The sequence below is a fragment of the Caretta caretta genome, chromosome 9 (assembly GCF_965140235.1).
Source record: "Caretta caretta isolate rCarCar2 chromosome 9, rCarCar1.hap1, whole genome shotgun sequence".
NCBI lineage: Eukaryota > Metazoa > Chordata > Testudines > Cheloniidae > Caretta > Caretta caretta.
In genome coordinates this window covers 48,415,070-48,442,951 of record NC_134214.1, presented here as the reverse complement: position 1 = coordinate 48,442,951, position 27,882 = coordinate 48,415,070, and the positions used below count along the sequence as shown (strand labels likewise).

Here is a 27,882-nt window from a genome sequence, read left to right as displayed (position 1 = left end):
CTAACAAGTCCCCTCTTCCAACAAGCTCAGCACACGTCTTTCATGAGAGAGAGAGAGAACGAACTGCTACTTTCCCTATCTCAGTTTCTTCTGAATTGAATCCCAAAGTGTCACAACACACACACAAATTTCTCCTTTGAAATTTGCCAAGAAGAGGTTGTACCATTGGAGTCTGTGTTCCCACCACCTTTATGTTTTGCTATATTTATGGATCCTATTCAGAACAGAAGCAATGCAACTATTCTTAAACAACTGAGTTCCACTCACAAAGGCACTCACAAAAAAAATAAAAAAAAATCTCCACCAGCAAAGCAGTCATTTGTACCTTTTCTCTGGCTTCCATTTATATCAATGGCTCTCAGATAAACACCCAACACAGATCATATCATATTTCCTACCTCATAATAAAACTGAAAACAAATTCCAAAATAACCTTTGAATCCTGCCAAAGCAAAACTGAAAATGTGTTGAAAACGAACAAAAGTGATAGCTCTGATGCAGTAAAACAAAATGAAGAAAATGCACCAGGAAGATTTCCATAGTTCTGTTATGAGAAAATTTGTTCTGTCTTCACCTACTAGATAAGAGGAGTAACACCTACATCCCCAAATTTACAAAATGTAAAAGATTTTAGAATTCTGATTTTCTTCAGGTTTACTGCTACATTCTCTACTTTAATCCACAATCCAGTCCCATCATGAATTTATGTCTGGTGCGTAAAATTTTCAAAAGGGCTTAAGTGACTTCAGATGGTCTCATTTTCAAAAGTGACGTAGGCACTTAGGAGCCTAAGTGCTACTAAAAGTCAATGAGACTTAGAGTCCTAAATTCATTAAGTGATTTTTGAAATTAGGACTTCGCCTAAGTCATTTAGAATAAAATTTTCAAAAGCACCTAAGTGGTTTAGCCTAAATCTCCCTAAGAGATGCTCATACGTATATAAGCATCAGACCAAGCATAGCATTTCTCTCATAACCTTACCTTCCTTCCCAATATCTGAATCCTCTACTACTCAGTTGTCAAAATACTTCATTCCTACACTGCACCAGGAAGGTTACTGCAGTCCTAGGGGTCCACAGTGAAAATCAACGCTCTAGTGCAGGGGTAGTCAACGGATGGCAGACCAAATCCAGACGCTTTTGAATGGACCCCGAAATCTTTTTATTTACTTATATTATTATAATTTAAATTATTTTCTCTGGAGTCTGGATCTTGACAAAAAATAATTGACTAGCCCATTCTAGTGGAATGATTCCACTAGCCAAAGCCTGTAATCCTGGAGGTGAAGGCTGTGAATCCTTTTCCCTAGAATTGAAAATGGGACTTGGGCTCTAAGCCAATTCAGTACTTTTGAAAAGTTTACCTGCTGTGATTAAACATCTCACATCTTTTCTGCCTTGCTATACTTAATACATGATAACCTTCATAAAAAGCTGCTTTAATATATTCCCTAATATTCGTACTCACTTGTTTTTCCATTTTAAAATAACAAAATAGTGAAGAAATTAACTGAAGTAGAAGACTTCTTCTAGGACTATGGTTATTCCACATATAATCTCCAGCTTGATTACATTCCATATTTCTTTCTTTACTTCAACATACAAGCTGATGGGAAAATCTTAACATAATACCTAGAGACTCCGTCAGTCTGATACAGGTCATCAAAAAAACAACTACTACACACTAGTTTACAAAAGTTGTTTGTTACAGTTTAGTGAAAATATTGAGTGATCAAGCTGTAACAAAGATGAACAAACACCACATTAGTTATTTTACCTGCATCGCACTTTTCCCCAGTTTCACCACCTCAAACAAAGTGACAGGGTCCCCGCCTTCTCCATTCTGTTGAGGGTGACCATTAGCTCTTCCACGACCTATTCCTCTAGTTCCAGGTTCAGAACGGCTCTTATCTCCTGGAGACTTTCGAGGTTTCTTATTGGCAGACTAGATAAAGGAAACAGCATAATGAAAATTGGGTGTAGTTATAACATTTGAATGAATTAATTCGAAATGTCTTGTAAACCATTTATACATATCAATAAACAACTGTTGTGATAAGTACTTAGTAGGCATTTTATGTGTAATGTCAAGTTATGAAGTATAAATTCCTAGCACCAAAGAGTTAACAGGACATATTCCATAATACTAGTCTTAACCAATACAATAAATACATAAAACAATGCAATATCATGCTTGCAATTATGCATAAAAGACAAGAAATTTAAAAATTATGGTCAATGCAACAAAAACATCTCTGTCATATACTCACACAATAACTAGTGAATCTTATTTACAGAATTACTGCATCCTATTTACCTTAGGACACAATTACCAAGTTCACAGGGACCAACCGCACATTGTTATTCTGAAAATGTGTTCTTCCCCTTCATCACCATCCAACTACAGCTTGTTATTAGCTCATTTGCCCATAACAAAGGCTTAGCTCAGTGGTGACCAACCTGAGCCTAAGAAGGAGCCAGAATTTACCAATATACATCACCAAAGAGCCACAGTAATACATCAGCAGCCCCCCATCAGCTCCCCCCAACTCCTCGCTCCCAGTGCCTCCCGCCAACCAGCAGTCCCACTGATCAGCGCCTCCTCCTCCCTCCCTGCACTTCTTGATCAGCTGTTTCGTTGCGTGAAGGAAGCTTTGGGGGAGAGGGAGAAGAACGAGGGCAGTGCCTCAGGGGAGGGTGCAGGAAGGGGTGGAGTGGGCACAGGGCCTGTGGCAGAGCCTGGGGTTGAGCACCCCCCAGCACATTGGAAAGTTGGCGCCTGTGGCTCCAGCCCCAGAGTCGGTGCCTATACAAGGCATATATTAACTTCTGAAGACCCGCAAGTTGGCCACCCCTGGCTTAGCTGTTCTCTTTCCACACCACTAAAATTAATCAATAATTGGATTTATATGGACAAATACAATTGATGATATGGTCGCTTCTTGCCACTAAATTGGTGGTGGAAATCCTGGCCCTCCTGAAGTCAAAAGGAGTTCTACCTATGAATCTATGTCATTTTATATAAGATTTCTTTAGTTCCTTCATACCTATAGCTCCCCTTTGTGTGGTCTACCTGATCCAAACAGCTTGCAGATCAGCCTTGCCATGTATGTAAATCATTTTGCTCAAGACAGTTAGTCCCTTATAAAGAGTTAATCTTCTGATGGCATAATTGTACATAGGCCACTCTCGTTCTGTTATCACTTGCCATGTGAATGGTAAAACTGTTTTGGGGAATTTTGTGAAGAAAGTTCTCTACTGAGCTTACTGCTGCTCAAAGCTCCGGAAAAAACGGTTACTCACCTTTGTAACAGGTGTTCTTCAAGATGTGTTGCTCATATCCATTCCAATTATGTGTACGCATGCCGCATGCACGGAGTTTTACCCTAGTAACACCCAGTGGGTCGGCTGTGGAGCACCCTGGAGTGGCGCCTTCATGGCGCTCGATATATACCTGAGCCGACCCACTGCCTCCTCAGTTCCTTCTTGCCGGCTACTCCGACAGAAGGGAACTGGGGCGGGTTTGGAATGGATACGAGCAACACATCTCGAAGAACAACAGTTACAAAGGTGAGTAACCATTTTTTCTTCTTTGAGTGCTTGCTCATATCAATTCCAATTAGGTGACCCCCAAGCCTTACCTAGGCGGTGGGGTCGGAGTGAAGTAACATGGACTGCAGTACCGTTCTACCAAATACCGCATCGCCTCTGGCGTGCCGGACAATGGCACAGTGCGAGGCAAAAGTGTGCACTGAGGACAAAGTTGCTGCTCTGCAGAGCTCCTGGCAGACGAGGCCTGAGCCCTTGTGGAGTGAGCGGTGAGGGCTGGGGTCGGTACACGAGCCAGATCATAGCAAGTGCGGATGCAGGAAGTGATCCATAAAGAGATCTGCTGAGGAGACCGGGAGGGCTTTCATCCGGTCCGCCACCGCAACGAAGAGCTGGGTCGTCTTCCTAACCAGCTTCATGCACTTAATGTAGAAGGCAAGGGCCCTACAGATATCAAGGAAGTGCAGCCACTGTTTCCAGGGACTGGAATGTGGTTTTGGATAAAAAAACCATGAGAAAAATGTCCTGGCTGGTATGGAAGGCCGACATAATCTTTGGGAGAAAGGCTGGGTGAGGCCGAAGCTCCACCTTATCTTTATGGAAAACTGTAAGGGGGTTCCGAGGTGAGGGCTCTCAGCTCAGAGACACTCCGCGCTGACGTGATAGTGACAAGGAAAGCCATCTTCCAGGAGAGATAGAGGAGGGAGCAGGTGGCCAGCGGCTCAAACGGGAACCCCATGAGTCTGGAAAGGACCAGGTTAAGGTCCCATGTGGGGACCAGCTGCCGAACCTGGGGGTAGAGGTGGTCCAGGCCCTTGAGAAACCTGCCAACTATGGGATTGGTAAAGACAGAGTGGCCATCCGCACCCAGGTGAAACGCCGAGATGGCCACAAGATGAACTCTGACAGAGAATGCCAACAGGGCTTGCTGCTTCAGATCCAGGAGGTAGTCCAAAATGAGAGGCATGGTCGCCTGGAGAGGGGGCAAGCTACATTGGGTGCACCAGCACAAAAACCTCTTCCACTTAGCCATATATGTGGCCCAAGTGGAGGGTTTCCTGCTGCCCATCAGTACTTGCTGTATGGATTCCAAACACAGATGCTCTGAAGGGTTCAGCCATGCAGCATCCATGCCGTGAGGTGGAGAGACTGCAGGTCAGGATGGTAGAGGTGACCGTGATCCTGAGTAAGCAGGTCAGGAAGAAGAGGCAATGGGACTGGAGCGTCCACAGACAGCTTCAATAGCGTGGTGTACCAACGCTATCTGGGCCACACTGGAGCCACCAGAATCACTCACGCCCTGTCCCTGTGCTCCAGCCCCGGAGTCAGCTTGAGCAGGACCCTGAGCAGGACCTTGTACACAAGGGGGAATGGGGGATAGGCGTAAAATAGACGACCAGTCCATGGGAGCAGGAGGCGTCTGTGAGAGAGCCCGGGGAGCAGAAAGCCAGGCATTTCTGATTGCTGCAGGAGGCAAACAGGTCGACCTGGGGAAACCCCCACCTTCGGAAGATGGGGTGGATGACATCCGGTTGAAGCGATCACTCGTGGGAGCAGAAGGACCTCCTCAGGCGGTCCACCAGCATGTTCTGGACCCCAGGCAGAAAGGATGCCACCAGGTGAATAAGATCGGGCTATGAAGAATTCCCACAGTCCAACGGCCTCCTGACAGAGGAGGAAGGAGTGGGCCCCCCTTGTTTGTTGATGTAGAACATGGCCATGGTGTTGTCTGTGAGGACCACCACACAACAACCCTGCAGCCGCTCCTGGAAAGCTTGACAGGGAAAGCGCACTGTCATCAGCTCCCAGAAGTTGATATGAAGGGAGAGCGCGGACGGAGGCCATAGGCTCCGCGTCTGACGGTCCCCGAGTGGGCGCCCCATCCCAGGGCTGACGCATCCATGACCAGAGACAAGGAGGGCTGCGGGCTCTGAAATGGGACTCCTCTGCATGCCACCCGGCAATCTAGCCACCAGCAGAGGGAGGCCAGGACCCACTCCGGGATGGTGACCACCAAGTTCAGTCTGTCTCCACCTGGAGATAGAATGATGCTAACCAGGCTTGCAACGGGTGGAGTCGAAGTCTGGCACGCCTGGTTACATATGTGCAGGAAGTCATGTGGCCGAGAAGACTCAGGCAACTTCTTACCGACATGGTCAGGAAGCTCTAAAGGCTCCAGACGAGGCCCACTATAGCCTGGAAACGAGCATCCAGCAGGAGGGCTTGTGCCTGCATGGAATCCAGAACCGCCTCGATGAATTCTATTCTCTGGGTCGGTTCTAGAATCGACTTTGCCACATTGAGGAGGAGGTCCAGCTGAAAAAACGTGTCCATGACCAACAGGTGGGACTGCACCTGTTCCCTGGTGCATCCTTGGATTAGCCAGCCATCGAGGTAAGGGTATACCTGCACCCACCGTCGACGGAGGAAGGCCGCCACGACTGACATATATTTGATGAACACTCAGGGGTCGCAAAGAGATAGAAGGGGAGGGCCATGAACTGATAGTGTTCGTGGTTGACCACAAAGCAGAGGAAGCGTCTCTGTGCTGGATTAATAGCTATGTGGAAATACGCATCCTTCCCGTCAAGGGTGGCATACCACTCTCCAGGAAAAGTATGATTGTGCCCAAGACAACCATGCAGAACTTCAACTTTACCATGAACTTGTTGAGTCTGTGCAGGTCCAGAATGAGCCGAAGCCCACTCTTTGTCTTGAGGATTAGGAAATATCAGGAGTAAAAACCCCTGCCCCTTAGTTCCCTCTGAACCTCCTCGATTGCCCCCATGGCAAGGAGCATCTGAACCTCCTGAATAAGGAGTTGCTCATGAGAAGGGTCCCTGAAGAGGGATGGGGAAGGAGGATGGGGAGGAAGAAAATTGGAGAGAGTATCCCACTTCCACCATGCAGAGGACCCAGCAATCCGTGGTTATTTGAGACCAAGCATGGTGGAAATTGGATAAACGCCTCAAGAAAGGTGGGGTAGGATCCTGAGTGAGGTCCGGTACACCATCCTCGGGCATCCCTTCAGAAGGCCTGTTTTGAGCCCGACGAAGGCTGGGTCGGGCCCTGGCCTTGTCCTGATGGGGGGTTGGAGGGTTTCCTCCTGCCATTATGCCCCCACCTCCTAAAGAAGTCTTATCTCAGCTGAGGACGATATGCGCATTGTTGTGGCTGTTGAGGCGTGAAGGGTTTCCGCCGGGTAGCCGGTGTGTGCAGGCCCAGGGACTTCATTGTCGCCCTTGAATCCTTAAGGCTATGTAGCCTTGAGTCAGTCTTTTCCGAAAACAGGCCCTCGCCATCAAAGCGGAGGTCCTGCAGTGTTTGCTAAAGCTCTGGGGGCAGGCCAGAGGCTTATAGCCAGGAGATACGCCTCATCGCAATCCCTGAAGACCAAGTACATGCGACAGAGTCCACAGGGTCCGGCGAGGCCTGCAAAGAGGTCCGTGCCACTGTTTTGCCTTCATCAACCAGAGTCCCAAACTCCTCTCTGGACTCAGGAGGTACCAACTCCTTAAACTTCAGCATGAAGTTCCAGGAGTTAAAATTGTAATGACTCAGGAGCGCCTGCTGATTAGCAATCCTGAGCTGATGTCCCCCCGAAGAATAAACTTTGCGTCCAAACAAATCAAGGCACTTGGCGTCCTTTGATTTGGTCGCTGGGGCCGGCTGGCCATGTCCTTCCTTTTCGTTCACGGATGCAACCACGAGCAAACAGGGGACAAAGTATCTCCGCTCCACCCGCTTTGCAGTCAGGGGGATGGACGCAGGGGTCTGCCAGACTGTCCTGACATTATCTTGGATGGTCTGACTAAGGGACAGGGCCACCCCGATGGAGCTTCTGCAGTCCGAATGTCCACATGGGGTCCTCCACCTCTACCTCCTCTTCTGCCCGAAGGTTCATATTCCGTGCCACCCAGCACAGGAGGTCCTGGTGGGCACGGAGGTCTATCGGAGTGGGACCCGAGACAGCAGTGCCTGCTACTGCCTCGTCGGGTAAGGAGGCGGCCACGCGGGGGAGAGGGTCGTGTAGGGTTCCTTGCAGAGCTGGGGCTAGTTGTTCTGTGCTACTGACTTTGGGGGCCAATCCAGGAATTGGTGTCTGAGGAGGTCCTGAAGCGGGGAGAGAAGCCATGCAGTAAACACTGGGTGAAGCTTTCCTGTGGCTTGTGATATTCAGGGAATCCCATTATATGGTCATGGTTCACTCTGGGCTTAAAATCTATTAATTTATGAAAAGCTATTTTATAAGATTTGAGTTTTTAATATGATTTTGCCTTTAGTTCTCAACTAGTTATTCCCTTCTGTATTTGAATCAAGAAGAGCATAGAGAATTAATGGGGAGATCACAGATCCTGTTGTAACTGATGCATTGTTAAAAATACTATGTTGAGGGCCTCTTAGCTGGACAGAACCATACAGGGTCCACTTTTTTTCTCAAGCCTTTAAGGATCAGAAAAACTACTTTTTCATTTCTTTCAACTGCATTTTGAGGGAGGTCTTTCTTGAACTGAATGAATAAAAGATTATTATTTGATCTCCAGATTGGTATGTAACAGCTCAGCCATCCAGGTCATCTCCCTCCAAAGGAGATTACTATATCTGATTCAGATTAGTTGGAAAAGAAAAAAATATGTCCCTGCAGCCAAAATTCAAGAACATAGGAATTGTTATACTGGATCAGGTCTGTGGTCCATCTAGTCCGGTATCCTGTCTTGGTCAGTGGCCAGCACCAGCTTTTTCAGAGGAAGGTGCTTAAACATATGAATCTCAAGTAGGAAGGTTATTTTACCTCTCTATTTGGCACTGGTGCAACCACTGCTGGAATACCGTTTCCAGCTCTGGTGCCCACAATTCAGGAAAGACGTTGATAAACTGAAGATGGTTCAGAGAAGAGCCACGAGAATGATTAAAGAATTACAATAGACTTAAGGCGCTCAAGCTATTTAGCGTAACAAAGAGAAGATTAAAGGATGACTTGATTACAAGTATCTACATGGCAAACAAATATCTAATAATGAGCTCTTCATTCTAGCAGAGAAATGTGTAAATGCATTTGCTGGACATTCAGACTGAAAATAAGGCATAAAGTTTTAACAATGAGAATAATTAACCATTGTAACAACACAATTTTTAAATCAAGACTGGATGTTTTTCTAAAAAGATAAGCTATGAATTATTTTGGGGAAGTTCTATGGCCTGTTTTATACAAGAGATTAGATCAGATGATCATAATTGTCCCTTCTGGCCTTGGAATCTATGAAACTTTGCATTAGGCAGATGTGAGATAATCTGTCACCCATGAAGGTCTCACCCTAACCCCAAATGGAGTGTGGTTGAACCCCGAAGTACGTTGTTTCATATCCTTTTCAAAACTTTCTTTAAGCATTAACCATAACAACTGTGGATATTTTTGCTATTTATGTAAATGATCAATCCTTCTTTGAAACTTGCAAGATGCTTTGCCTTAATGGAATCCTGTAGCAAGGAGTTCCACAGTCTAATTAGGTGTTGTGTGAAAAAGTATTTCCTTTTCTTAGTTCTGAATGTCCTCCTTTCAGTTTCATTCACTGTCCCCTTGTTCTTGTGTCATGAGACAGGGAAGAAGAAATACTCCCAATCTACCTTTATTCTTTTTTCATGTCCCCTGTTACTTGCCTTTTTCTAAGGTAAACAATCCCTATCTCTTCAATCTCTCTTCATGTAAGAGTTTTTCCATGCCTCTAATAAATCACATTTTTTTTTCTGAACCTTCTCTAATTCTTAAATATCCTTTCTGAGAGGCGACCAGTAGAACAGATAGTATTACAGTAGGCTGGACTGTCGATTTATAAAACAATTGACTTAGTTGTTGTGATAAACACAGAAAAATGAATCGGGCTTATTGCTTTTTGATGTTGACCTTCTTTGTGGTATACTTCTCAGATGAGGAGGAGAAGCAGCAGCAGCTTGGGTCTTTTGGTTTGGGTAGGAAGAGGCCACTGAAACAGATGAGCTCTCTGACAAATACAAGGAAGATCTGCAGGCAGTGGTTTTGGGAAGGGACAATGAAGGGAACCTTCTGCATCTGATTTGGATGGTGCCCTTGGACAGGAGAGTTCTTGTTCAGCCTCTCAAAAGAACAAGCCATTCAAGTATTTCCATCTCAAACTGAAGAGACAGGCCATGGAGGATCAATGGAACTTGCCCTTAGGTGGCAATCAGAGGGAAAAAACACAGGAGTTTGGAGAGATAAAGAGTAGAAAGTCTCTTGGCTTGCAGGTGCTGGTCCAAAGGATCACCACTGAAAACGGGGTGTTGTCTCACCAGTACATTTAAAGCATTTTCTCCTTCTGAGATTGGCCATCTGAGAAATTTTCCACACCCCACTGAGGTAGGAGGCTGCCTGTGTGTGTTTAAAAAAAAAGCTCTCCTGGGCCACTACGAAGAGGCCATACTTCCAGACTTCAGTGAGTAGGAAAACTGCTATAGAGAGCAGTCTTTTGAAGTGCAGCTGAGCCTCTGCTGTGCTGACCACAAGAAGGAAATGCCACTGGATCAAGGATTTTCCCCCAGGCTGCTCTTAGAATCCCTTCTAAAGAGTTCCATATATATATATATATATTTTAGGAATTATGGGAAGGAGAGAAAAAATAAAAAACCTACAAAAGATGCTCTCAGAAAGAGCACTGAGAGGAAACTGCTGCTTTCTAGCACATGGACACTCAGCTGAGGACTCACAAGGAAACAATACAAATGTGACAGCAAGATCAGCTGGAAAGCTTAAGACAAAAAATAATTGAAGTGGTTTCTGGATGCAAGACAGGTACTCAGCATTCATGACCAGACCAGTGTGAGAAGTTCCCTGTACCCATGAGAGAAGTGAGGTTCTGGAACATCCTTCAATAGGCATAGTGGTAGCATACAACCTAACTGGTTTTAAGATGGATCTTGATAAATTTATGAACAGGAGTTTATGACAGGGTTGCTTGTGATAGCAAGGGACTGAACTCAATGACTCAGGAGGTCCATTCCAGTCCTATGCTTCCAACAGATTCTGAAACATTTGCAAAACGGATCTGGTAAGCTGGAAGTCCTTCAGTGGATAGAGCTGTTAACTACAAACCTAACATACCAATAGATAATTAAGGATTAAAATTCTACAGGAAAACAATGTAATTTTCCTACTGTACATGTACTTGGGTGGATTTTCAAATCTTTATAATCAACCTTTTAGAACCAGATATTCTAAAACACCAGATATGTTCTATATACTTACATGATCGCTTATAACATATATTCCATTAATGTACTCTAGCTGAGCTGACACCAGAACAGTCATGAGGAAGAAACAAATTGGCAAATAGACAAAATTATTAAAAGCTCACAAAAAATTATGTAAAACTCTTACAAAAAATCTTATTACATACTGTGTAATTCTGATTATACAATCAAACATTAATATTAATACTTGTGATGACTGAATCTACCTAGAGTGAACAGCTTGATAAAACACAGCCTCCACAGTTATATATGCCTGCTGAGGAAGTTACTTCTCTTATGAATAAATATCTTATAAACATAAAAAGGGTTACTTACTAGTTACTGTAAGTTTTTGAATTGCCTAGGTACATTCCCATTCATGATGTGGTAATGTACAAAGGCCCCTGAAGAAGAACCTTCTGTTAGTAAATACCTATACAGCAGATACCAAATCTAGCGATAACTATATTATACTAAAGAACAAAGCTCCTTATCTGGATTCAGGACACAAAATATGTTCATTTATCTTAATCTTTTAACCTACATGAACAGATCTCCCTAGGGAACAACTAAACATTATATTAAAAGTGTGAGCCTACTTTCCAGTTCACAAGAAATTAAAAGCCACTTAAAGATGACTCAAGTATCGTTTCACAACATTTAAGTGAAGTATCCATTACAAATTTTAATAGTAGAAAGAAGTTATGGTTAATAAAACTACTCTCATGCCTGGGAAGAATATTATAGGACAAATAACAAAATGTAAAATTTTAATATGTATGTATGTAAAGGAAAAAGTATTAATGGCTATTACCAGCTTATCTTTTAAATTAGATGCTATACTTCTATTTCAGCAAACAATATTTTCAAATCAGTCTGACATGTATTATGCACTATAAATCTTCATATAGTTTGACAATTGTTCATTGCAAACCTACAATGTGATCACTAAGAGGACAGGATGGGAGAACAATCTGCAGTCAAGTTTAAATTGATGCACAACAACACAAAACTAAACACCACATACTGGAGGCCTGCCAGGACGGCCCCTTTTTCTCTTTCCTTTGACTTCTGTTTCTTCAAGCTCACTGCCAGCATCTGAATGTGCAGTAGTTTCATTTGTTGAATCCCTAGGGAAAAAATACTAGTTAAATTAAAATTATTTGAAACAAGTTATTAATTTATAATTGACACTGATTAAATATTTAGGTATAGTACAGAATAAAACAAATTATCCTTTAAAAGCCTTGTGCAGCATTCACTCTGCAAATTCATCAAACACTGCTATGTATGGAGGAATGCTAAACTATGTAAGTTTTATGAAGTTAGAAATTACACTGTATCCTCTCAGACCTGAAGACTCATTTAAATAACTGGCTCTTTTAAAGTGAAATTCTACTTTGAAAATTGACTACGTTAAACAGCACCTTCTTAACAGATCCATTCACATGTGTACTCAGTAGTATCAGCTTCTTCTCATGACCAAAATAAGATTTTACTACTATTTACTCGTTAGCCCTGAGAGCCAATACAGATATCAGGTAAGCAAGCTGGATTCTATTCTAGCTCTCACTTCATTAAAGTGGTTATGTAAATTCCAACTAAAGACCAAATTCTAACCTCAACTGCACTCAAAGACAATGGGATTGCACAGTGCAAATAAGGGCAGGATTTATCCTGAAGAATCTTTATTGCTGGTGATGATGCACAAATCAGAGAGACAGTCAGAGTGATTTTCTCATCCCAGGTTGAGTTTGTGACTCTGGGACTTAGGAAAACCATTTCACTTGTACAATGAGCAAATCTGATCTGTAAGTCATTGAGACACTAAGGGTATGTCTACACTAGAAGTAGAAGTCAACCTACAGTAGGTCAACATACAGCAACCACAGTAATTACTGCATGTCCACACTACCCTCTCCTTAGGTCGGTGATGCGCATCCTCATTGAGGAGTGCTTCCACTGACCTAAGAAGGGCAGCGTGGGGTACTGAGAGCCCAGTCTCTCCACTCCACTGGCAACTCCCTGCCGGGAGTCCAGCTGCCCCACAGGCTCTCAGTGGGCTGCCCCCCCCCACACACACACCCCGATCCCCAGGAAGAATGGAGGAAGCCGCCCGGAGCTTTCTCATCCCCATAGACTGAGGTTCAGTTGCCTCTGTTTCTTGGCTCTACTCCCTGCCCAGCTCCCAGCGGGGTCTGAAGCTTCTCACCCTGACTCCCAGCAGCTCCAAAGCTGCCAGGGCTTCTCACTTAGGCTCTCAGCTGGGAGCAGGGTCCAGCTGCCCAGCTCTCCAGGAAGCAGCTGGGCTCCTTCCATGAAATTGACAAGACAGCCAACAGCCGACGCAGTGTCTGCACAGACCCTGGGTCACCCTAGCTACACCAACATGAGCCTAACACCTCTTGTGGAGGTGGAGTTATTATGTCAATGTAGTAGGTATGACAAAGTCAGGCCGGACAGGCTGCAAGAGGGTGCTGGAAGGCAGATATGTTAGCCCTAGAATGTTAAACGCCCTCTTCCCTACTAGCTGAGAAGGGGCTACCTTAGGTCAATTAGAGACACCTGAATCCAATTAAGGGCTGCCTGAGATCTTTTAAAACCCCTCCTCTGGTGAGAGAAAGGGGGAAGAGAGAGAGACAAGCTCCGGTCAGGCTAGTGGCAGCAGGAAAATAACCTACGCCAGGGTGAGAGCCTGTGCTCCTTCCTATAGGGGAAACAGACAAACCTTAGCGCCTGCTAGAGGAAAGACTGACACCCCAGAGCAATCAACAGGACGACACCCTGCACTGGCAAGGAGGAGGCGAAAGATATACCCCTGGGGTTTTTGTGTTTATGAGGCGGTTTCCTTTTTGTTTGGTGGAGGATCACCCCATAGGCCGACCCTGAAAATACAACCAAAGGAGCACAGAAGAGGGAAGGCAAACTCTGCCCTAAATGAGGCTGATTACCCCAGGCCCACCATCACCAGAGGAGGAAGTGCTAAGTCCGGAGAGATGAAGGAGGTGTCCTGCCACATAGGGAATGTACATCAGCTGGAAGAAGGCTGTAGTGTAGACACTGACATAATTAGGTCGACATAAACTGCCTTATGTCAACCTAGCTATGTAGTGGAGACCAGCCCTAAGTGTGGAAGCCCACAGTGTCACTTTTTAGAGCAGGACCACACTTTAAATAGTAAAATTGTTACCCAAAAATGTCCTTTCTTCTGGAAGTCAGGTCCACTGGTCCTACAATGGCTCTTCAACCAGAGGATTGCTACTTGAAGAACCAGACCAATCACTCATCCTCTGGGGTACTGGGTTCTGCCCCTGAAGATCTCATAAATGAGATTATTTCTCAAGATGACATGAATGAATTTATTTTAACTTTCACTTGTATTACCAATAAACTAATTCAACAATATCTCTATGGGTCAAAGACCACTTGTGGCAGAGCACCAGATCCACCTTTCAGAATTATCAGGATCTCATTTTTATCTCACATTAATGAAAATCATGGGTAACTCCTCTGAAGTCAACGGAGTTCCACTGGTATAAATTAGGTGTGAAGGGAAAATCAGGCCAATTTAGTTAAGATTATATAGTCTTAAACACAAACAAGTGTGGATCAGTTCTGTGGATCTGGCACCATCTTCCTTCAGAGCCAGGTCCACAGATCCTCCAATGTGATTTTATCAAAAATGTTCCGTAAATTTGGGTGGGAACATCACTAATAAAATAGAACAAACATTTAACTATATGAACATCATAGTTACGGTTGTGTCAGAATCTCCCCTTGAGACTTTTGTAATTCTGTTCTCACCTAAATATTTTTTAGAGAAAAGTAATGGATATTATAAATCTGAATATGTCTGAATTTTCTAAAGTGTATTTGAGTTCCAAGATTTTGTAGTTGTCAAATATCAGAGTATTTAAAAATCTGAAAAAAGTGATTTTCTGAAAGGGTGTCACTTTTTTTTTTGGAACACTTTTGTTGTCATGAAAATACACGCAGAAAGAATTCTTTATTCTCAGAAAAAGAAAAACCATGCAAAGAAAAAATGATAAACAATTAACTACTTTACTTAATTGAGTGGGGTCAAACCAGTTTGCAGCAGTACAGCAAAAGTGGAATTGATGATTATGTCTATAACAACAGGTTTCAGAGTAGCAGCGTGTTAGTCTGTATTCACAAAAAGAAAAGGAGTACTAGTGGCACCTTAGAGACTAACCAATTTATCTGAGCATAAGCTGAAGTGAGCTGTAGTTCACGAAAGCTTATGCTCAGATAAATTGGTTAGTCTCTAAGGTGCCACTAGTACTCCTTTTCTTTACGTCTATAATACTGGTAATGGTTATTATGTAGCTAACTGACTTATTCAAAGCAGCCACCATTGGCTGTGACCAAATGTGACTGAAGCCATACACCGCCTAAGGGAACCACCATTTGCATGTGGAAGTGAGGCTGCCCTTTGTAAAGATGCCTACCATCTAATATTGTTTCCAACAGGACTAAAGCCAGGATGGCCTCAGAGAAGATGACCAGCCCGGTGCTCACAAAACTGGACAGAAAACTATTAGGAGATGGGGTCCAGGAGACTGTGGGAGGAAGGAAGGAAGGTCCCCAGTAGTTTCCCCTTACCTTTGCCACAGCATGCCTCCAGATCTCCTAATCTCCGAAGATTTCCCCTAGCCTCAACAAATCATATAGCACTCCTAGCCCTAGGGTGCATGGTCACATTCTTGGACATATAAAGCATAAGCGTAACTCCACTAGTCAGTAAGTGTTACATGTCCCCTTTCTACACAATCAACAGGAGGTGTAAGTCTGCTACAGCCCTAAACCAAATGCTTGGCTCTTTGCTGAAGATCTGGAGAGTCTCTGTTCAATCCCTGATGTGTCAGACAAGATAGAGACCATCACATTAGTATGGTGGGTGTGGAAGGAACAACTGAATAATTTACAATCTTCCCCCCTCTACTCTTTATAGGAAGCAAAGCACTCTCTTAATCTGTCTGATAGACCCACTCCTCAATCACCTTTCTTGGATAGCAAGATACTTTTGGTTTGCAGGGATCCTCATCAGAAGAAGTTCACCACATGACACTGTCAGTCTAATGAGGCAGGTGAGTCCTCCTGCAAAGGGGGCAGCAGTGAGGGCTCAAGGAGGACTCCAATGGTGCACATGGTCAGGTGGGAAGATGTGCTCCTCACAGCCTCCCTTCCATCTGATGTAGTGGGGACATGACATAAAGAACAGCCTCCACTCCTTGGCAAGGGCAGCCTGTCATATGTAACATACATAGCACCTCAGAGCCTGGGAGTCTCTGTCAAAGCCACAGACCTTCCACAAGAGCAGGAGAGCCCCCAGCACTGAGGTCCCTAGCTCCTGTATGCTGTGAACCCAGGCCCACTCATGGGAAGCAGCAGCCAGGATTCCCAGGATACAGGAGCTATGAGCTCCAGTGCTGGAGGTTCCCTAGGTTCTTTCAAAGCTCTGTGGCTTCAAGAGAGGCTCCTCTACTCTGAAGAGCCTTGAATGGCTTGGCAGAGCAGATGCTACATAGGACAGGTTCTCCCACAATGGTATAGGCATTGTTGAGCTGGAGTAAGATTTAGGCCACGAGAGAAGAATGCACAAAGTGCCTTAACCTGCCATCTCATAAGTCAAACAAGAAGTGGGGAATCTTCTATAACCTCGCCCTTACTCACATCTTTCCATAAAATTGGGATGGGATAAATAGGGGAACTGGGTGGCGTTCATCTCCTCCATCCCGCAACAGGTCCTGCAGATTCACAGGGAAAAGTCTTTTCTCAGGTGAACATTACCTACCTCATTAGCCCTGCAATAATGATGTGACAACTGACACACAGAGATATTTCTGTACCCATTCCTGCCCTCCTCAACCCATTCCTACCCTCCTCACTTGACTCTGCTTTCACCACTATCATAAACATCTGTGCTCCAGTCATTTTCCTCACACCGTAAGGAAAAGTGAGGAGAGCCATCCCTTCTCCACTTTTCCATGTGCCTCCAATAGCCTCCTACACCTCCTCTATTAGAAGTGCCACATTAGCATAAACAAACTTAATTTTAAGCCAGTTAAGGTTGGGTAAGAGCAAACCTTTGGTGACAAGTTAATGGTCATAAGGAAATGCCAGGTTACTGGACAGCTCTTAACTGTATCAGACTCCTCACACAGCAGGTTTCTACTGAGAACAACAGACTACACAAATCATCAAGAAACTCCCTTCTGCCTCAAACAGATAAAAAAACATACTACACAACACTTTACACTGCAAGCCAAACCTTAGTGATAACCTCACATTTTTGCTGTGAACACACACCACACCCTTAACTAGTGCATCTACATCAATAATGGACATTTGCTAATGTTGCTGAGGTTGTTAAAGTTTTGCCAGGGGTAAATGCGGTACTTGCTATCATCAGACCAAGTCACCTGGAAAAGCACTAAAGGAGGGTGTGCCCTTCCTCGAATGCCTGAGACACTGCCTGGAATCTCTGGAAGGGTCAGAAAGGTCAAAGAACGAGAAATGAACTCTGCTTCTCTTTGGGGCTGTTCTGCAGCACCTCAGAAACAGACTAGGAATTCAGGTTGTTGTGTAGCATCTTCTCTGTAGGATTCACAAGAGCACCTACAGAAGGCCTTGCTTTTGGCCTTGGAGTACTCTGAGGCACAGGTGTTTTGCATTCTGAAGACAGACCTCTCTTTGGAAGGAATCCTTCTGAAACAGGGAGTGCCAGCAAAAATACAGGTATTAACCCCATGATGAAAGGTCACAGGGTGAGATGGCTAGGTACTACGGACTAGATGAAATTGAGCCTATGGGGTCTTAATGCCAGCAAAACTATCTGGGTTCTCCCACTCCCAAGCTGCAGGGCAGAAAATCTAAAAAAGGTTCCTACACAACAGAATGGATGGCTCATTTCTTGAGACACAAAGAAGGAAATAGTCATTTGGACATTATCGTGGCCATTGATCCCTAAAAAGCTGCTGAAAGTACCTCCCTTTATTAATGAGGCTTTCATTCCTGAGCCAATGTCTGTCCTGTTATGAAGGATCTGCTTCTCAGGAGGTGCAGCAGTCTGTTCCTGCTATGCTGAGCTTTGTTTGAGTTTCCCCAGGATCACAGTTCAGGTTGGTAGGCTGAAGTGATCTTTTCTGACTGCTTCTTGACAGTCTGCTTGAATGCTGGGGGAAGGGAATTTGCCAGCAGGGCAAGGAAGCCTGAACAGTTACTTCTCTCTTCTACTTGGGTAGAAGGCGCCTGGGAACATCAGCAGCAAAAACTCCAGTCTAGTCACTTTAGGAAGAGAAAGATCGTGGCTTCTTTTTCCCAAGTGTGCTGTTTGCACACTGAGCTGCGGGAGAGAAAGATGGTTCAAGGTTTCAGCAAATCTTGAAGAGTAGTCCTGCTTAGAAAAGTTAGACAGCCAAGCACAAATATGTCCCAAATGAAGTAGAAAAAATTAAAATTCTAGAATATACTTTTAAAAAACTGCTCTTGTTTTGGAGAAGGAAATATGTTGTCCTCCTGCCATTTAAAGATAGGAGAGAACTGGTCGGCAATCCAAGGCTGGAGCCCAGACCTCAGGAAATGACTGAAGAGCTTAGTTTCTGCCTCCAAGCAGCATGTAAGCAGGTGCCTTTCCTAAAATGCTCTCACACACAGTCCACACTACATAAAATCTAAGTTGACCCCTCCGTAGGGTTTGATTTTTAGTAAAGATATTAACAAGGCAACAAAGTTCTGCCCCAATTTTTACCCAGACTTGGATACTCCTAGAATTGCATCCTTCAATCTGCTCAGCTCACCCTCTGGACAGCCACTCCATTCAATCCACTCTACTGCTCTGTACCTTATGTAGGTGGAGATCCATTTGACTCACTTCATCTTCACAACCAACTTACATTCCCCAGCAAACATTGTGGGCTGCTTATAGGCAAACACAGCCAGCCTATTATCTAAAGCAGACGCTGAAGATCTTTTGTGAGATATGTAGACCTGGCTATAAAGGAGAATGTACAATTGGAATAATTAACAATTTTGTTGACAACGAGTGAGGACTAGAATCCAGCTCATACTTCCACAGCTCTGCTGGCTCTGCAGTGCTATCAGAAATAAGAAATGGTGAAAAAATATTTTTATTATTGATGCAGGAAGAAAAGGAAGAAACATATCTGTTCAGTGAGATGGTGCCACTTTTACATAGTCACTTTTCAAAGCAGACTACTACTTCAGGTGACTTACAGTCCACACAGGAAGTCTGTACCAAAGACACAAATATGCACCTTAATCTCAGTCTCAACCTTAAGCACAAAGCCATCCCTTCCTCCCCAAGAAGTATTATTCTTCATATTTTTGGTAACGTGAAGAATTCAAATAAAAAAGAAAAATAAATTTAAACTACTCACTGTAACACCGGCAAATCTGAAGTAATCATTTTTGTAGCACAGCACCCTCTATGAAATATTAGAACTACATAGAATTTCTTCTAGTGATGACGTTACAAGACAACTTCCTGATAACTATTTTCATTAATCTCAAAGTCCAACCTATAAAATAAAAAGATGAAAACTTGTTAAAGTCATGATTTCAAAACAGACGTTCAATATATTAAATGAAACATTGTTATAGACTAAAATCTGTTAGCTCTGTATTAAGTTTACTATTTCAATCATATGAAACTCCAAAAATTCAGAATGAATACACCATGGCAACTTGGCTATATCCTTGCATTACATCATATATTACATTATATCATTACAACTGGGCCCAGCAACATGCATCTGAACACTAGACAATATGACATTTTTTAAGAATTTACATGTATGGCATTTTGTATTCCTAGATATATATTCATGCTGAAGTCACATGAACATAGTTTTGTATACATAATATTCGAAGAAAACAAAAAACTAAAGACACAAACAGTACAAAATAAATGTAAATATAAGAGTATAGAGTGTGAGGGACTAGTGAACACACTTTCTATTCAACCCAGGAAAAACGGAACCTATTCAATAGGGTTTAACTTCAACCAAAGTTAATCCTGAGCTGAAGAAGGCCTTAAGACAAAACTCTTCTTGTTAACATTCCCTTCCTAGAACTCCAGCTGCCTGATTAGACTAGCTAATAAAATGCAGGATGAGAGCATTTTAGATGATTGTTCCCTCTATGCAATCCAAACAGCAGATACAAGAATGTCTAACTGTACTGAAAAGGATTTTAACCATGAAGATTCCAAAAACAGGGCTAAATTCATCCACCTTACACAGAAAGGCAGAACTTGAAATAAAAGAGACAAGTATGCATTCTCACAAGAGGTACCCTCTAGTCTGTAGACCAGTGAGATAATCACATCACAAAGGCGACTTCTACGGAACAACTTTCCAAATTAATGGACTGTGTGAAACTAAGAGGGGCTGATCTGTTGATACAGCAGAATATGAGGGATTGCTGTAAAGTTGTTGCATTAGATGTGAGTTTGATAAATAAAGCGTGTGTGCTGTTTTTCAGTATCTGTGGGAAATGAAAGTGAATGCATTATGGATAAGACTGCAAGTTTGTCACGGATTTCATGACTTTCTGTGACCTCCGTGACTTCTGCCCGGCTGCTGCTGGGGCAGTCTCGGGCCACCCCCAAACCACCAACAGTTTGGGTGTGGGACGGGGCTCAGGGCTGGGGCGCGGAAGGGGGTGAGGACTCTGGGCAGTGCTTACCTTGGGGGTCTCCCCAGAAACAGCAACATGTCCCTCCCTCAGCTCCTGGCACCACCCTCGCATCTCCCATTGGCCGCGGTACCCTGCCAATGGGAGCTGCAGAGCTAGGAGCTTAGGGAGGGACATGTTGCCGCTTCTGAGAAGCCAGGTAGGGAGCCTGCGAGTCCCACCAACCCCGCCCAGCACCTGCAGCACCCCCTGGGCTGCTCCCACCTGATCACCACTGGAGCCCCCTGGGCTGCCATCCCTGGAGCACTTGTGGGGCCCCCACAAGCACCCGCAGCTCTCTCAAGGTTTTATCAGGGATATAGTATAAGTCATGGACAGGTCACGGGCCGTGATTTTTTGTCTACTGCTCGTGACCTGTCGATGACTTTTACAAAAACTACTCATGACTAAAACATAGCCTTAATTATGGAGTGCTGCAGTGTGTTACAGAAAATCTAGCAGTCACTGTGAAGGGGGAAATGAATGCTAGGAACTTTCCCTTAAATATCTTCATTCCATGCCTTTAAAGCTTTGGGTTGATAAGGATCCATCAGGATGCACCCTAAAGAGTCAATAAAATAAAGGGATTTTTTGCATTAATTTCCTAACTTTTATACTTGGCTGATGTACTTAAGTGGGTTCCACAAGATTAGAGAAATGACAAGGGGAGCTGCACCTGCCTGGGAAACAAAGGTAGAAACTGCATTGATGAAGCTGCTTCTATGATTTGTGTCAAACTTCAACAGCATGAGAAGCTGCAACATGCATTAGGAAGGTTTTTGTCTCCGTGTCCTTTTAATCACCATTTAAAAGTTACTGAAAGTAGATATACCAGGAGCAACGCATCATATTTAATAGTGACGACAACATGCCATAACCTTTCCCACTTCTGGAAAATGGATGCAGTCAGAAGCGGCCACAGCGGCAGCTCTGCCTAGTGTGCTTCCCCATTCCTGTCAGCGCGAAGCACATCTCTCAACTTTCAAAACTACAAATGTGCAACACCAGCATACAAAATGGGTAACCCATAACAAAACACTTACAACATTTTCTTTCAGCCTCTGCAGTTTGTGTGGATTAAATATAACATTTATCCTTATGAAACTCTGAACTGGCACACATTCATGGTTTTTCACAGCAAAGGCGATTAACCATTGGAACAAACTGCCAAGGGACGTGGTGGATTCTTCATCTTTTGGTGTCTTCAAATCAAAAGATATATAACCTCTTTCTGGATCATGTGCTTTAGTCAAACACAAATTACTGGGCTCAATACAGGAGCAACTGGGTGAATTTTAATGGCCTGTGATATGTAGGAGATCCAACGAGATGATCTAATGATCCCTTCTGGCCTGAAATTCTCTAAATCCTTAAAGATAGAGCCTTTCATAGATTTCAGTAGTAGGCAAACACCCACCACTGTTGCCTTGACCATGGAGGAGCTACTAAGATTACCTTGGTCCTATCATGTCTTCTCTCTCCCAGTACCTTTTGTATCAGTGCAAAGCATACAAACAACAGTCCCCTCCCCCAATTCAGAAGAAACAGGAGGACAATGGATAGAATTCAGAGGAACAGCCGTGTTAGTCTGTATTCGCAAAAAGAAAAGGAGTACTTGTGGCACCTTAGAGACTAACCAATTTATTTGAGCATGAGCTTTCGTGAGCTACAGGAATGTTTCTGTCTGAAAATAGGGCACTGCATGTTGGTGAAGAGAACTCTCTCTGGAAACCTTCAAAAGCTGAATATGTTTTGAATTAGTGAATCCTTTACAGAACTTTCATGCAGCTGTGTAAGGTCTCTGCTGAGTTGGTCTGCTTTGTCATTGTCCTTGCCTGCTAAGTTAAGAGCAATTGTTGCACATACACCAGTCCCACGACTGTTTGATTGCCTCCTTGTATAGTTGACATGCATGAACTCCTTCCTACATGTTCAGGTAATGACACAGCTGCTGTATTTTCCATGACGACTTATATTACCTCGTTGTGGATATGACATAGAAAATTATTTCAGAGCTACACTGATAGCCCTCAGTTCTAGCATATTTATATGTAGGGCCCTACCAAATACACAGTCATGAATAACGTGTCACAGACAATGAAATCTGGTCGCCCCCCCATGAAATCTGGTCTTTTGTATGTTTTTACCCTATACTTACACAGATTTCACTGGAGAGACCAGCGTTTCTCAAATGGGGGGTCTTGACTCATAAGGGAGTTGCGGGGGGGGGGTCACCAGGTTATTTTCGGGGATGTCACAGTATTGTCACAACTGCTCTTACTTCTGCGCTGACTTCAGAGCTAGGCGGCTGTTGGCCAGGTGCCCAGCTCTGAAGGCAGCACCCTGCCAGCAGCAGCACAGAAGTAAGGGTGCAATACCATATCATGCCATCCTTACTTCTTGCTACTGCTGCCTTCAGAGCTGGGTGGCCGGAAAGTGGCAGCTGCTGACTGAGGGCCCAGCTCTGCAGACAGCAGCGCAGAAGTAAGGGTGGAAATACCATACCATGCCATCCTTACTTCTGTGCTGCTACTGGAGACAGCTCTGCCTTTAGAGCTGGGCTCCCGGCCTGCAGCCGCCACTCTCCAGCTGCTCTTCTCTAAAGGCAGCACAGCTGCCAGCAGCAGTACAGGAGTAAAGGTAGCAGTACTGCAACCCCCCCCCACACACAATAACATTGCGACACCCCCCCACCCCAACTCCTTTTTGGGTCAGGACGCCTACAATCACAATACCGTGAAATTTAAGATTTAAATAGCTGAAATCATTAAATTTTAAAAATTTTAAATCTTATGACCACGAAATTGAACAAAATGGACCATTATTTTGGTAGGGCCCTAGTTATATGTGATGCCTTTTCTCCATAGCTCCAACATTTCCAAATCAATATATAGTCTCCATGCGTTCTCCATCCTTTCTTGGAAGTATCCAAAGTGATCATCAACAAAGGAGTGAGAGGATTGAAAGATACTCCTTTGAGAACATTCTCTGGTTGAGTCCACCACGACAAGGACACTAGAATTGCTTTTGCGAGAGACAATTCTGAACAGGCTAGCCTTTTGCTTTTCAGATTTGTATAGGCCAACAATACATTACTATTTCCAGGAGCATTGTGCCACTAATGCTGAAAAGGTCTCATTCTGAGTCTGGCATAAAATGTGACAAATTGCCAAAGTCCCTGAAAGAAAATTATCTTTTGAGAGGAGATTTTGTATCAACATCTGTATGATAGACTGAAATTTTAGAAATCTCACCATTGGAAGAAAGACTTTGCCTTCTTGAAAGTCAAGATCTGCCCCTTATGAATGCAATTCTTTGTGTAGGAAAGAGGAGATTTTTTTCATATTCATCAAGTCCTAAATTTTCCACAAAAGAGTAAACGTAAGGCAGATGTTCTTCATAAGGCCTTCTTTTGTTGAAACTTTGAGAAGCCAATCATCCAAATATAGATAGACGAAAATACCATAACAATACTATCTCAGACAAGCTGCTAACACAACTAATATTAAAATGGTTGTGCAGCAGAAAAGGCCAAAAGATAGAACCTTGTATTGAAAATTATCCTGGCAGATAGCGAAGTGTAGATGTGTGTGAAGATTTAGTCTTATAGAGATATGGAAATATGCATCCTCCTTTACCTCAAAAGTTGAAAACCAACTTAGAGTCAAAAGGGAATGGTTAATAGACACCAGAGGCAACATATGACTCTAGAACTTCCTGCTGTGTGTGTTAAGCTTTCTCATGTCTAATAGCGGATGGAGACCTCCAACTTCCTTTAATATTAGGAAATATCTTGTGCATTACACCCCTTTCTGGACCCCCTTGGAACCTCCTTTATTGCTCCTAATAGAATCAGAGACTGGATTTCTTAATGTGTTCTCGTGGGACAGATCCCTGAAAAGGGAGAGGAAGGGGACTGATAAACGTTTTCTAATTCAAAGGCAGAGACTTTCTCTATTACTTCCAAAACACAACTGTCCAATGTGACTGAGGTTCATGTCTGGAGGAATTGAGAAAGCTGGCTTCCAAATGGCGGGGAAGTGGATACACTGTTGATGAGGATTAAGAGCTGCAAACCCATGTCAAACTTGTGACTTGATATTTGACAGAGATGACAAAGTTGAAGAACGCTTTACTTTCACTCATGGCTTGAAAGGTTTCCTTCCATTCAGATACTGCCTTGGATCCAGAGCCTGGTACAGAGACCAATGTCTTATACAGAACTTCTCTCTCCTTGAATCTGAACTTGCCAGGAGCCAAGACAGGACTCCTGTCCTTAGCATTGGGCACTTTTTCAAATTTGTAACCAACACAACACAGCCAACAGTTCTTGAAGTAGCAAGCCTTGCAGCCTGTCCTGTAGATCTTTCTGAGTTTGTGGCGGGAATGTTGAGCAAACTGAATGCCTTAATAGAGAATGGCCCTCATCCAGGCACACCAGAGACTAGGTTGAGCATCAGACATCAGGAAGATCACTTGACAGGATACACACTTTTTTAAATTCTTCAACTCCAACATGGAACTGGAGATGGAACAGAAGAGCTAACTATTATTAATTATAACCAAGGAATTAAGTTATAACTATTAAGCTCTCCTAACTATGATTAGCAATAAAACTAGTATTAAGATCTCTAAACCTACTTTGAAAACAAATGCGGAGCCAAAGGACCTGGAGAGATTCACCTCTGTCTTCTGGTGCAGTTGAAAAGAACCGTGGTGGGAGAGTCACACCCCATTTACAGTCTTACATTCAGTAGATTAACAAACACAGAAAGAAGGGCTAGGAGGGGCATCTAACAGGCACTTCTACTAGAATGTTTCCACTATCTAGCCTGAACCAACTGGTGCATCCCATGAGTGGGAATATGCAGAGAACACTCAAAAAAGAACCGACAGTTTTACAGGATTAAGTATGAAAATGAACAATACAACTGACACAGCAAGCATTTTGTTATTTTGATATGCCTTTTCCCTCCACTCTGGGACTCAGAACCATGCAGGAGTGAGCCCTCCCCAACCAGGGTCACCAGGGCCCATGTATTCCCACCCCTCCCCTTTCAGCCACATGGTTTTGGAAATGAAAAACTCCTGGGAGGAGCCAGCCAGATATTCAGCTGGCAGCAGGAAACTTCTAGATTTTGAGTTTGTATCACACCTAGCACAGTGGGCCCTGATCTCAGTTGGTCATGAGGCACTACTGAAACAGTACTACGAACAATACATTTTTTATGCTGCTCCAGAGCAGTAAAAAAATGATTTATCTAACCATAAATTTTTCTCCTCTGAAGTGGGTATCTGATGCTCTGTGATCCATTACAACTCATTTATTCCTCCTCAACTTCCAAGCCAGAGACTCCAGCCCCTTTTTTTTATTTTAAGCATTCAAGTTTCATAATGTGCTCCCAGCAAGGGGAGCTGTTCAGAGAACTGAAGCCCCAGTCACCAGTCCAAGCTGAGAAGGGAAATTATCAATTTTGATTAATAAACATTACAAAAGATTAGCTATCTACTTATTCATTTCTTATACAGTAAAGTTAGATCCCAATAGGAAAGAATTCTAAGGTTTTTCCCTCTGTAAAAATGCTCCATAAGAAAAAACAAAATGAGATATTTCCCCTCCAACTGGCACTTAATGCAAAAATTGGTAATGTCCTGGGTAGTGTCTCAGGCTTGGTCTACACTAGAAAGTTAGGTCGACATAAGCTGTGTTAGTTCGACTGAATAATGTATGTGTCTACACTACTCTGTCCTTTCCACAGACTTAAGCGGCCTGTAAAGTCGACTTCTGTACTCCACCTCCGCAAGAGGCGTAGCATTTGATTTGACATCCACAGGTCAACATGGGGCTAGTGTAGACACTGCATTGTGTAATTCGAATGAACTGGCCTCCAGGAGGTGTCCCACAGCACTCTGCTGTGACCGCTCTGGAGAGTGCTTTCAATTCCACTGCACGTCAGCCAGGTACACAGGAAACAGCCACTCCCTTGTGAAAGCCCCAGGTACTTTTGAATTTTCATTTCCTGTTTGCTCAGCGTGGAGAGCTCACCAACACATGATCATGGAGACACAAGGCCACAAATGCACTCCAGCATGGAATACACAGCAGGTGGTGGATCTTATTGCTGTGTGGGGAGAACAGTCTGTGCAGGCAGAGCTCCGATTCAGCAGAAGGAACACTGACATCTATGCCAAAATCATGCAGGGCATGAAGGAGAAGGGCTACACCAGGGATACGCTGCAGTGTCACATGAAAATAAAGGAGCTTCAGCAAGTGTATTAGAAGACAAGGGAGGCGAACAATCATTCTTCCCCACAGACATACCACTTTTATGGCGAGCTGCATTAAATTCTCAGCAGCGACCCCACCACTACCCCAAAGTGCTCCATGGAGCACCAGGCGACCGCGAGCAATGAGGATCACATTGTTGATGAGGAAGAGGAGGAGCAGAATGTGTGGCAAGTAATCAGATGATCCATTCTACTCAACAGCCAAGAACTGTTTTTAACCCTGGAGCCCACGCCCACACAGGACCAGCTGGCGGCAGAGCGTGATGCCAGGAAAGGCAGCTCTGGTGAGTTTACACTTCCAATCAAACCGTAGGGGTTACATGCTACTATTTTTAATGTTTATTCTGAACAAACAAGTAGGTGCAATGGGTATCGGTGGCCACTCCAGCTCTGCAGAGGGTGCTCTCTGAAAAAGGCTGTTTATGTGCATGTGAGTGACCCTGAAATTCTCCATGGAGATCTCTAGGAAGCTTTCATGGAGGTACTCTGCAATCCTTTGCAGAAGGCTTTTTGGGAAGGGCTGCCTTATTTCATCCACCACGGTAGGACACTTTCCCGCGCCACTCCAGTATTAACTCTGCTGGCATCATTGCAGCACTCAGCATTGCAGCATAAGGACCAGGTCTGTACCCAAACACTTGCAACATCTGCTCCCTTGCCACCTTTGTTACCCCTAGGAGAGTGATATCGCATATGGTCACCTAGGGGAAACGGGGGAAGTTTTCAATGCTAACCCTTAAACCACAAACAATTCAACAAGTAATCTGCCCCTGTTTTGTGAAATCTGAGTCTCACAACCACGCTTTCCCAAACGTGCCATGGTTGTGGTTGGAAAGGATCACTGAGCATTGCAACCAGCTTTTTAAAAAAAGAGGGGTGGCTTCCTGTTTGTCTCCCTTCCCTCCCCAAACCCGTGTTGCTTTTGTAGAAAACGAACTATTTGGGGGGGCTTTACACTAGTGCCTGTCCTCAAGCACCATACAGGTTGCTAGGGGAAAGAGTGCTTTTCGGAAGTTCCAACCAGTGATCCCAAGGATGCCTTCACAAAAGCTGTAGCACAAGACCTCTCACCCATGCCTCGTGGTCT

The 27,882-nt window shown here is 43.9% G+C and overlaps 1 protein-coding gene across 4 annotated transcripts in view; it reads right to left on the bottom strand.

The window, feature by feature from the left end:
• The window catches only part of STAG1 (STAG1 cohesin complex component), a 378,319-nt gene that overhangs the window by 284,952 nt on the left and 65,485 nt on the right, over window positions 1–27,882 (bottom strand). For all 4 annotated transcript variants that reach the window (XM_048863147.2, XM_048863151.2, XM_048863150.2 and 1 more), the window contains 3 exons: window positions 19,211–19,351; window positions 11,818–11,920; window positions 1,777–1,944 (listed from right to left, as the gene is read on the bottom strand). In XM_048863147.2, the coding sequence (XP_048719104.1) occupies window positions 1,777–1,944; window positions 11,818–11,920; window positions 19,211–19,239 (300 nt within the window). In that variant the 5' untranslated portion in view covers window positions 19,240–19,351. The remainder of the gene's footprint in view (window positions 1–1,776; window positions 1,945–11,817; window positions 11,921–19,210; window positions 19,352–27,882) is intronic.